The sequence below is a fragment of the Egretta garzetta genome, unplaced genomic scaffold, assembly GCF_000687185.1.
Source record: "Egretta garzetta isolate BGI_Z169 unplaced genomic scaffold, ASM68718v1 scaffold215, whole genome shotgun sequence".
Taxonomy (NCBI): domain Eukaryota; kingdom Metazoa; phylum Chordata; class Aves; order Pelecaniformes; family Ardeidae; genus Egretta; species Egretta garzetta.
This window is the reverse complement of record NW_009259719.1, coordinates 6,360,362-6,372,825: the sequence shown is the minus strand read 5'-3', so window position 1 is coordinate 6,372,825 and position 12,464 is coordinate 6,360,362. Positions and strand designations below refer to the sequence as shown.

Below are 12,464 nucleotides of genomic sequence, written 5' to 3'. Positions count from 1 at the left end.
CAGAAATTCTGAAGATGGGTATTTTTCTAAACGATATGCTCTTCTCCAGCCAGGGAATCCTCTGTTCAGAGGATTCCATACACAGAGTATGGCAAAGGCATCTCAAGATCCAGTACCAGTACATCTGTGGTTTTGTTTTTGCAACTTCTTAAGTCTTCCAGTGAAGCTTCCCTTGATCCACTCCTTTGTTTCCCCCTTTGAACACACCATTTAGTTAAAAGGAAGGTCTTCATGTAATAAAGGGCTAAAAAAGTTTGAGCTGTAGCAAGCAGTGTTAAAAAATTATTCAGGAAAAGTCTTTCCAATTCACTTATTTGGTAGGAAAAAACCAAACTGGCTCCAGACAAAAATCTGTTCTAAGGCTATTTAACATTTATTCTGAAATGGTATTTTAGCTAGAAATTCAGGGCCATCTCATCTATGAAACTGACAGGTTTGGGTGTTTTTAGTTTTGGGTTTTTTTAACTTTTGGATAGTCAGACAAATGAGAGAAAGGGGACAGGGTTTATACACACATATGCATGTATGTGTACATATACACTGGCCTACCTGTAGTGTCTGCAAAGAATGCAGAGTTGAAGAGAATATTTATCTACCTGCCCACTCCTACTAGCTAGCACCCACTAAGATTCTGTGACAGCATCTCTGTAGAGAGCACTGCTGAAAAGGCCACATCAGAGAATCAACATCTTTGTTAGAGAACTCTGCATGTATTGAAGGTTGACAGAACAAACACCTGTTTAACATTAACTTCTAAATGCTTGCAGGTGTTTACTATCAGCAAAATTCTTGTGCATTCAAACTAGACTCCAAAAGTATGCTAAGAATCACATCAGCCTGGTAGACACAAGATCTCCAGTATTCATGCAAGCATAGCTCACCTTTAAATACTTGAGTCTACAAGTGAAATCTAGAATATGACCTAGATCTGTTTTGGCATCTCCATTAGCACACGTAGGCTTCCCCTGTAGCAACTGTTGAGTGACTGCGTATAACTGCAAGGGTCTGATGGTGAAGACTTCTCCAGCCATTAATAACTGCTCTCCTGAAAGACAGTGTATGATGATATCAAACACAATGCTGCAATCGCTACAAAAGAAGAAATGGTACATGGAAGATCTAATGTTAGAGATTAAATATTTGTCATTTATACTCTAAGCTCACAATTGAGGTACCAAAACAACATCCTTATTTGCCACTTCAGAATGGCTGAATTTTTTTTTCTGAGCACACAATAATCTAGGTATTCAAATGGGCACTCTCATCATACAAGCCTGAAGCTCCTAATGCAACTAATGGCAAATTTCCCTCAATCTTAACAGGGCTGGAACCAAAGTTCATTTACATAATGTGAGAGATACTAAACTTTCTGAGATATCCCCAAATTCTATAGCAGTTAGGACTTTATTCAGAAAAAGCTGTGCCTCTCACCTGAAAAACTGACCTTACATCTTTTGCTATGCTGCCTAAATGCAGAATTCTAGCAAGTATGTTTTCTTCAAGAGTATGAGGACTTTCACCACACTAATAGCAATGCAAATGCCCAGAATGCATTATCTGATAATATTTTTACAATCCCGTGTCATTCTAGGAACAGTAGGAAACAGCATCCAAAAGCCTCTCCGAAGGCACCACAAGAGTTAATGTGGACTACAGCAGTTAGAACATGCACATCAGTTTGACTTCATGGACAAGAGAGCATCAGGTTGCATGATTAGCAGAGTTCTCAGAAATGCTCTGAGGGGTAAAATTCCCTTTGGCTTCAGTGGGAGCAAGTCCAAGAGTCCAGATGCACATTACTGGAAGGTTACAGTAATATACAGCAGTCAGACATCAATGATTCTGGTATCAGTGAGACTGCAGGCACTAAAAAGTCAGGAAATATTTCCTTAGAAGCTTCCTTAAAATGTTCCAAAATTTGCTGAGTGGACCCTCTGAAATGGCTTCACGTAATGTTAATTTTGTGCCAGAACAATCTGAAATGGCATGCTGAAATATGTTCCACCTATCACCTCAGCCAACTGGAGTTACACAGTAGCATCTAGCATGTCCTTCAAAACAGAATTAGCATGGGTTAATCATTTCACATGCCTCCTGCTGTTAATGGACCAGTTAAAGCTGTTGCAGTTATAGTAAGTGCATGCCATTTTCATCTGCCAGCCTCAGAAAAGGCCATCCTTTGATTAACTGACCAGAAGTTGCCATGTCTCCTGAATTCTGAAAGAACAATATTAATTTAGATAAGTAAAGTGGCCTCATGCATTTAACATACATTATATCAGGACTCATTGATAGAAAATAAACTTCCTTACAGGTTACACTAAACCATACAGAGACAGAAACCTTAACAAAAGTTTCTGATCACCAGTACCACATCCTATCCTTTAAGGACACAGACCAGTAGGCCCTTTCCAAAAACCTAAATTCACCAATTTCTCTTCTTTGTTTCCAAACGTAGCTGCACTAGTTACAGCTCCTTCCAAAATGCAGCTTGAATCCAAGTGCAAACAGCAAGAAAAAGGCGAAGAGAAAGAAGGGGAAGAAAAGGTCTGTCTGATATGGAGGATTCAGATCTCATTATCTGGAGATTAAATATCACAGGTATATGAATGCATATACATAGAGGAAACCGTTCCCAGTTAAATTCTTCTAAGTTCTTTACCTTTGTGGAACAGCTCTTCAGCCAATGCAGCAGTGATCCCATTGATCTCCTGCAAAGAATAAACTATTGTAATCAAGTGTTATTTACATACTTATGGTTCAAATTTTTCACTGTGTACCTTTGCTGAAGTCTCCCTTTTTTGCTGTGGTACAGGACTTTTTTAAATCATCTGTGATTATGCCTTATGGATTTCTTTGTAACTTGAAAATACTTCATAAAAATGACCTGAACTTATTTTCATTTCCAAGATAGAAGATACTGAACTACATTTAAATAATCACATCCTGCATACATAAGGGCAACAGCAACTAGAGCAACTATTACCAGTCATCATTAGCCCAACTTGAAAGAAAGCTCAGTTTTGTGAAGAAATGATTACAAGTACAGTGTTCTTCAAATTTTAACATTAAGACTAATGTAATGCATCAAGCACTCAACATTTCCTCAAAATATCACTAATACACAGAAAACTTTAGATTAACAGGTCTACAGGGAAGAAGAAATATATAGAAAGTAATTAGTCTTCTGGACTTCAATTCTATTATGCTTGCTGCAGAGTAATTCAAAAGCCCCTTTTCCCCATCCTCCATCATCTTCACCTTCATGGACCTACCCAGGTGTTCAACCTCCATTCCAGGCACTGACAGCTCCAGGAGGAAAGAAGGCTGAAAACTCTAAATGCATGGATTTGTTCTTTCTAAGTCTGAAGGTATATGAAGATCAGTACAAGTACTTGCCATGGGGGCATACTTCTCTCCACACAAAGCAAATGCTCTGTGGAGCATTTCCAACAGTTCTCTTTCAAAGGCCCACAAAAAGGAAAAATAAAACTTTTCATGATAGCGAAGCAAGCGTCCCTTAGAAACACAAATCTCATTTTAAGGTAGCTGCAAAGGACAAACAGATACTATGGATCATCACAAAATGAGTATTTGATGAGTTTGCTGACAAATCCCTCATGATTCATAACAAGAGAATAAATCCACAGTACATCTGCAGCAGACAGTTCAGCTCATTTGATGAGGCAAGCATTTTAGAAAAGCACATTCTTAGTATAACTGAAACCCCACTCACTGAGAATGAACAAAGCCTCCACACCACAGTTTTGAGAACAACAAGCTAGAAGCTGCATTCCAAACAGAATTCAACAACTCTGACTCTCATTTGAATAAGCCAATTACTGATCTGGCAGGCACAGACTTAATTGAAAACTATACTCTGTGTCCCTTCCGTCATCTGGGACACAGTAGAATTTTTTTCTACATTTATAACTGAAACAAGATTATGACTTGGACTGTTCAGTGACTAGCAGGCAAAAAAAAGCAACTCTATTCCTCTATCTACAAGAGGCCTCTGTCTTAGCTCTAACTACTTATATGCAAACCCACAGAAGTCCATTGTTTGCAGGTATCTCTGAACAGCTGTCTGTGGGTACTCAATCCTTTTCTTGCTTCTAAGTTAACAACCCAAATCTTCTAACATGACAAAGTATAGGACAGTGCAACAAAATAAGCTTCTCCATATCATTGCATACATCCTATTCAAAGTCAAATTAACAATAGTGTTCTACACTGCTGTCAAATGCAACTGCTTCTCTTTGCTCAGCTGCACATGGCTTTTCCCTGTGACACAGACTTTGAAGTGGTTTTAATGTATTTATGGTTGGTATTTCTGCTCTATTTAGTTCTATTAACCTGGGAAATAGAATTAAATAATTCCTAATGGAAACACTACAAATAAGAATAGACAAGATTATAATGACTCAAGTATGCACATGGGCTGTCTAGTAACAAAGATATTTTAAAATAAGATCAAAGTTCTGCAGGAAGGTTATTTTCTAGTAGAATTGCTGTGGTAAATATTTAGCTTTTCTGCTGAAAAACTAACTTATTTTTGTAAATATTTAAAAGTACACTAAGGTTCCAAGCAAAACCAGTTGAGTTTATACCTCAAGCCAGACTCCCCTCCAAAGCCAAGGAATGCAGATTAAGCAACAACTTTGCTCTTAATACACAAGCACAGTATAGAAACAGGGAAGCATTCGCATCCAAATAATGCTAATTCTTTAGAAAAATAAAAAAGTGTGAACATTACAGTAAGAGGAAAAAGAATAGTATAACTGAAAAACAAGAGAGGGACTAGGAAGAATTTCTGCCCACATAAAAGACTTTGCTGAAGTTACAGCACTGAACCATTAATGAAACAAACAAAATTTAAAAGACAGGAGACAGAACAAAAAAATTACGCAACTTCCTGGTGATCACGAAGTTTGCTCCATCTGAACAGAATTGCTCCTACATTTTCACACACATTTTTAATACATTTAAAACCTCTAATCCATTTTAGAGGGCTTGATCATAAACTAGTGCTTCTCACTCAAATCTGCAGGGCAATAACACCACTATGAAGTAAACCTTCTACTGTTTATCCAAGTCAAACTAAAGTCATCAGGATAATTATGTTCATGTAACATAATTAAAACAGGATTTTCTTTGTGCTAAACCTTAACACACGTAATGGACCACTTGTGACTCATATCTGAAGCCTTTATATGAAACCATGAAGGGCCACCTCAGTATATCCCACCCCAAAGCAATTACTGTTCCTCCTTTCCACCGAGTTCTCCAGTGCATTTTCCTCTTTATGAAGTTCATTCTGCCCCTTACAACATGATGCCATAGTGAAAAAAAGCTTAATTATACACAATAGATGAACAAAGTGAAATCTGAGTATGAAAGCAAGCCATTGCTTACTTCAAGCACCCTTTACTGTAAACATCCTGTCTGCTTGCTGGAGCTATTTTTCAAGAGGCAACATCATCAGTGTGCTTCTCCATGAGAAGCACCATTTTTCTTCATTTAGGCTACTGGAAACTCTTTCACTGTGAACCACAGCTCTGACCGTTAACCACTAAGTAGGGGTGCATGTAGATCAATTATGCAATGTTCCTTTGGAGAGCCAGCACTACTGACTTCAGCGTAACAACCAATTCAGCTTCAGATTTATTCACAGCTTGCAACTATCCTGCCAGCATTTTTCTCCTCCTCTTAGAGTCCCTATCCATACGACTTGCCCGCACAGCATCTACTGCAATAAAAAGTGGCATCGAAAAATCTTAAAAATAGGCTTTGTTTGTTACATTGTGCAAAGTGCTGAAAAAGAGCAGTTTCAGCCATACAATTCTCTCCAAGTCAAAGAACTCTGAAAAGACACTTAGGCCTCCATTTCATATGCTAAAAACATAACTTACATATAAATGAAAGTGCAAGAAGTGTGACAAAACTTTCGGAGCAGTAACAGGGAACTTGACTAGCAGGGTTTGCAGGTAGACCTCTAATTCCTTTTGTCTTTTCTCCACCAGGCTTTTGGAATTTTTTCCAATAATCTTCTTAGGAGGTAACAGATTTTTATCTATTTTCTTTTCTGAAACAAGCTGAAAGACAAAGACCAGAGTTACTACCTGACTCACCACCTGAACTTGCACAAAAGATACAACGAAACACATTAAGAACATGTTGCCTGATCCTGGTAAGATCCAAAAATAAAATTACTTCAGTAAATTTAGCTACTGGCTTCAAAGTATTAGGTATTTTCAGAAAACATTTTATCACAAAATTATGCAAAGTTCAATAATAGTGTTTTCTGAGAGAATCACTCACAGTACCACAAGGCAGAATGTAGCTAAGGTGATAAAACAACAAAATAACTAGTGCATTTCTGAGAAAGCAGCCCAGTCTTGAAAACAGTGGACCTTCCCTCATTTCCACTTGCTTTTTTTAATCAGCACTGCTTAGTAACTACCCCATGCTACTGTCTAAGGACAGTTCAATCATCCACCCCTCCCAGAAGACAGTCCTTGCTCCAATGCAGCTTTTGGTTACCAGATCAGCTGATCATAATCATCTCTCTTGGCAAAACATTTAATGATACTGTAGCCTGAACTCCACTCTTTCTGATAGAAGCTTCTGTCCAAGGCTAAAGTTGTGCAGGCCAACTTCCCTCAGTTCAAAGGGGGAGCATAACAGGGCAAGTAATATTGTTCACACAAAAATTATTTGGTCTGCAGTTCAGATGGTATCTGGCAGATATTCTTGTTCTTTATTAAAGAAAGCATTTGTGTCCCATACAACAGAACTACACAAACCATACAGTGTTTTGTAAGAGACCAAGGCCACAGTTTTAATATCTTTACCTTTTCATGCAGGTCATGAAAATCACTGTAACGATGTTTGACTGTCCACTGATGATTGCCAACACTGACCTGAATAATGTATACCTGAAAGGAAGAAATTATGGTAAGGCAACTGCAAAGCAGGTCTTAAAGAGAAGCTGACTGTGAGATGTGCTGGTTAAAGTAGGTGATTCTACATTCTTAAAGTATCAAGAGTTCAGATTAGCTTTTAGTTAACTGTAAGGTGACTTTGCTGGTGTAGGATACCTAATCTCATTCATAAGGCTGCTCCACACACAAAAACATGCAGATGCTTCTTCATGTAAAGCAACTGCTCTTATTTTTGCAACCCAAAGGTTAACAATGAAGATCTCTAAGCTACTTTTTCTGAAGATATCTGCTAGCTAAGTTAGCATTCATAGCTGTGCTCAACAAGCCTGACACAGCAGCATCCCTTCTTCAGTCTACCAAATTCCACAACAGGCAGGAGAACTTGGCAAGCATCCTGCTGTCCCTTCACTGTTATGCAGAAATCTGGGGTTTAACCCTTCAGAAATGTAGACGAATCTGTTGGTTGGTTGCACGTTAACTATTTTATTCCTTTTAGGGTAAAGCACACAAGACAGTTTTCTGAGAGTTACAACTGTGCCCAAAGAATCACTACAATTATCTAAAGCAACCCAACATTTCTTTACACAAAACTAAGCATCTTTAACCATGCATGTATCAAACAAGTCAAGATTTTCATTCTGGGTGACTTTCCAGACTGAACAGGACTGGTTCTGCAGGAAACTCACAATCTACCTTTGGATACACCAGAAGCAAGCCATCCCAAAGAACCTTCAAAGGTACAAAATAAAACACAAAGTAGAAAACAAAAAAGGCTCAGCAAAACCAGTTCTACAGCTACTTGAAAATAAATTAACTGTGTTATCCAACCCAACTATATTCCTTGGGGGAAACACCAATTTGTAATCAAATCTTGAAAGCATTTAATACTATTGAGAACTTGCTTAATACCACAGATCACACAGACCTGACTCACAGCTGCTATGAGAATGATGCACATCTAGTTGCTAAACCCATTTGAGAAAAGAAAGCATCAACAGTTTCAATTTGTTATGTAAAAGGCCAGTTTTCACTTTCTGTTAGTACAGACCAGCACAATACCAAACATTAAATAGAATACCACTTGCATTTTAAAAGATTAATTATATCTCATACCAGTTACATTTTCGTACACATCTGACACTGCCTTGCCAAACAAAACTCAAGTCCTACAGAGAACTGAATCAAGATGTCTGACAAGTGCATACAGTAAGTGACACATCGGTGTTTGGATGAGCACTGAGAACACAGATGAATGCCTACGCAGAATTACAGTCTCAATTAAGGCCTGCGTCTGCTTTCCTGTCATGCTGTGTTGGGAAATAGCAGATCAGGGTTATTGACTGTGCTGGTGACAAACTAAAACAGGAATAACTTGAGCATTCAAAAGTTCCTCATAACCCTGAGGAAAGCAAGGAGAGACTCAGAAACCAGAAGATTAAAGTTAGAACTAAGTACTACATTTAGAAGCCATAATAAAAAGACTAGTTTTTTTAAAAGCTGACTGTGCTAAATTACAGCAGATCAAGCAGTATAGCTAAACACAATGCAGATTGAGTACACAATGCATAAAACCTCAGATTAACCTTACAGCTCCCGACTGAGAGCTCATGAGACAAGGAAAGAATTCTCATCTCTGTATACAATACAGTCAGACTAAGTATACAATAAAGGTTTCATATTCCTTTGCTGAAATGGCAAGCACTGACCACTTCTAGAAACATAGCACAGAGCCAAATGGACAGTCTGGTCAGGAAAATACCTGTTAAAGTGAATGTTTACATGCACAGATACAATTCCTCAAATTAAGTCTTTAAAAAGCCATAGCATTCCCCATGTAGAATGCAGCCAGAGCTAGCAGTACATATTCACTCCTCAAACAGCATCAGTATGCAGAAGGACAGCAAATGATTACACATCAATCCACAAGCTGCCATTATATTGAAGAATAAATGCAAATGCAGTAGGTTTACATGCTCCAAAGACTTGTTTTAATTCAGAAAAAAATTTCAATTCAGCAAAAAAAATGCTAAGTTTCTGAAAGTCTTATATATGACCTTCACTTAATTTTAAGCACACTAATATGACAATGCTGACAGTTTAAGTTAAGATTCTTCAAGGACTATCTTTCAAGCCAACTGCTAGAAGGCACAGATAGAGATATGATGAAATTCTATCATGACGCACTCTTCCCCAGACATAAATACACCATGTGAAATCTCCACCCATATTTATGCCATAAACAGCATTTCTAGCAAGTTAGAATGCAAGGGTGTTTGCATTCACAGGTTTTCCTCCTCCACATGTCTCTACCAAACTCTTGTGTAATGAATTTTGTGCATCTTTATTCTAAATCAGATGGTTTGGCTAAGTTCTACTTTGTAAAGTGTTTAGCGCATCTGTAGTGCTGTATATTTTCATGATTTCCTAACCAGTCACCTCAAACACATACCACCAAACAGCATGCCTTCATCTCCCCAAACATTTAAAGGTGAAATATTTACTAAAAATTTTTTAAGATTTATAATTTTTAAACCAGCTGTTAAATAAACAGCAGTGATTCCAGACTGCTTTTTATTTACTTCCTGTACACATTACAAAAACCTGCCCATCTCACTTCACATGGAAAACTTGCAGTTCTACAGCATCCCTCATGCAACTTCACATACTTCAGTATTGTCAAGAAAAAGACAAGCACCTCACTTTACAGATGACAAGCAGAGCTGCCCACAGGAAGCCTGGGATGCAGGTGTGACTGCAGCCAGTAAATTCCAGAGCAGTGATACAACCACATCTCCTCCTCCTTGCCTGTCAAGTAGTCAGCTTACACCCATTCAAGGAAGCCACAGTATTTTCCTTAAATATCAAAGCTAGTATTTATGTTAAAAACAGCTGCAAAAGACAGGAAAAGTAGGAAGGTAATTTTTAGGCGAAATACATAGCAGGAAACAAATGAAGCACTGGCAGCCTTGAGGTCTCCTAGCAATCAGCCAGTCTTCAAGTCATCATCTAGCTGGACGAGCACATGCAGGAGAAATACCTAACAAAAGTGCTCATACTCTTCTAACTCAGCATAAAAAAACCAATATGAACAAGCACAGTATTTTTTCCTGCTGGATTTATTCATACCTTGCCTTACACCCTAACAACTCCAACAAGAATCACATTTTTAAAAGGACCTTCAAAATTACACAGAACTGTGGGCCTCCCTGATACATTTTACAGGATTTAAGCTCACAACCGTCAAATGGGTGTCATTAAAATAAAGTCTCCTTCTATTGAGATTATGAGCTCTGAATACAGACTACAATGGGAAGCGCATATGCCAAAACGATTCTTTCAAAAACAAGGATGAAAATAGGACCATTACCACCCTGACTACTACATGTTAATGGATAAAGATGCAGCTTGCTATTGCTGTATTTCCTTTCTCACCTTTACATGATTTGACTGACTTTTATACCACCTAATTTCTTCACATCTGCTCCAGTGCAGGTCTATCACATTCTTAAGTGCCACTAATCCAATTTTCAACACAACATAAATGCTAATTTTTTAAAGCATTTCACTTTGTGAATATTTTTGTAAAATTCATGTTTTCATTTAAAGATCTGTTCCCACATTTCTGATGGCTTAGGTGTATCTCATACAAACTGACTGCAGGCTTGGAGTCCTGCTACCAGTTTTAGGAGGTTTACACACAGGTAATCTTAATGCCACAACTCCTTCAAAAACGCAGCAAGAGAACCAAAGCAGGACCAAATATTGGTAAATCTTGCCTTTCAAACCTTATTTTTTAAGGTCCCAAGAAAAACAGCATTAAAACAGCACAGTATTTCTAGAACCATAACCTTTAAAAAAGAAAACTGGTCTTGAAAAAAAGCTTCCTTGGGCTTAGCTGCAGCAGCTTAAAATGTTATCCTCAACTATCACCTGATCTGCTGAACACCACCTGCAGCAAAGTTATACACCTGAACCACATCTCAATCTAGTACATTAATGGTATTACCAACAGTTGGCTGTACCACAATATTGCTTCAGCCTGCAAACTAGCAAAGTACCTAACATTTCACCTCCTGTGTCCATAACCTCCAGAAGAATAAGGGAGCAGATAACATTTTGACACTTTCTCAACAGAAATCACTTGACTTTCTCATGCATTGCTATTGTAAAATACTCAGGAAAATTTCTCAACACCAACATTAACACTGCTGAGTCTTGGTTCACACCTGAAAAGGAAGTTTCCAGTCACCGTGCCACAAGTCTCACCACACCTCTCGGCTGATCAGGGACTGCAAAGACAAACTCACCTGGGGGACAAACCACATCCCAACACACACAGTGGTAACACCCCAACAGCTGCAGTATCATTTCTGTGAATACACATTATGTAACTAACATGACAGAAAGAGCTGAAGCCATTTTCAAGCATGTATTTTAAGCTTCTAACCAACTCCATCACTGAACACTCATGACATTTCTGTCTGTAAACACAGCTACTCACCACCTGACAGCCATTCCCACACAAGAATGTTTCAAGGGTTGTCAGTGGGAAAGGAGTTAGGCCCTTCACATACTACAGCTGTGTAAAGGCTCTGACCTAATCAGAACTCACTCTCTTGTTGCTCTTTTCACTGGGTACCTTTTCAGAGGCAGTAACCTGAAGTATTAATTGTAACTATTATGCAACTTTACAAATACTGTCTTTCTAGACCATTGCTCCCCTTTTCCTTTTCTTTTTTTGGGTTCCTACAGCAGGAAGAAGCCTTATGTCATTATGTGCATTCTACAAACAAACCCATTCAAATCACACTAAAATAAGGTAAAGCAGAAAACATTTTTTAGTTATGTAACTAAAGGGTGCCATGCTCAAGATACTTTCTGCAATTATGCTGAGGTTTGTTTTATGATGAGCTTCTTCCTGAAAAACAGACCAATTAACTCTTGGTACAATGCAACCAGTTAAAAAAAGTTATACATCAAAAATTTAATTCCTTCCCCAAAGTAAAACACTGCTGACAATCTTTCCTCCTTTTTTTGTAAAGAGAAAGACTGTTTATTCCAAATCATCTGAATTCCTCTGAAAATAAGATTGGCTTTTCAAGAGGGATTTTTAGTGTTTTCACCCGAAAGCAAGATTTCCTACTACATTTAATCCAGCTTTAAAAGCTATGTTTACCTGATAGTTTTTCATATCTATACATACACATATATAGATATGAGCAAGAACATGACATTTGCAAACTCAGCCTCCACTAAAACACCAGCTCTCCCGAAGGGCCGAAGCTACGAGGAGCTCGGGGGGCCGATGTTCAGCGGCTGAGGAGCCGCAGCCCCGCTCCTAGGCGCCTTCGGGGCCGATTTCCCAGAAGACGCGTCCCCCCACGGAGGCAGAAACCGCTGGGGAACTTCTGCCAAATTATTTTCGCCCTGGCTTTAGCGTGGGTACAAAACTGGGCCGACAACGGCTGCCTGGCTTCCGCAGAGCCGGGAGGGAGCCGGCGGCGCTAAGCGGGAGGCAGC

General features: G+C 38.6%; 1 protein-coding gene across 4 annotated transcripts in view; it reads right to left on the bottom strand.

Annotated features, from left to right (window-relative positions):
• NISCH (nischarin) overlaps nt 1-11,284 on the bottom strand; it is a 29,665-nt gene extending 18,381 nt beyond the window's left edge. For all 4 annotated transcript variants that reach the window (XR_004842064.1, XM_035894683.1, XM_035894684.1 and 1 more), the window contains exons 1-5: nt 11,252-11,284; nt 6,855-6,938; nt 5,913-6,095; nt 2,663-2,711; nt 882-1,045 (exon numbers count right to left, since the gene is read on the bottom strand). Coding sequence is in view for 3 of the 4 variants with exons in the window: in XM_035894683.1 (XP_035750576.1) it covers nt 882-1,045; nt 2,663-2,711; nt 5,913-6,095; nt 6,855-6,938; nt 11,252-11,269 (498 nt within the window). In the remaining variant the exon portion in view is untranslated. The remainder of the gene's footprint in view (nt 1-881; nt 1,046-2,662; nt 2,712-5,912; nt 6,096-6,854; nt 6,939-11,251) is intronic.
• Between the last annotated feature and the right edge of the window lie 1,180 nt (nt 11,285-12,464).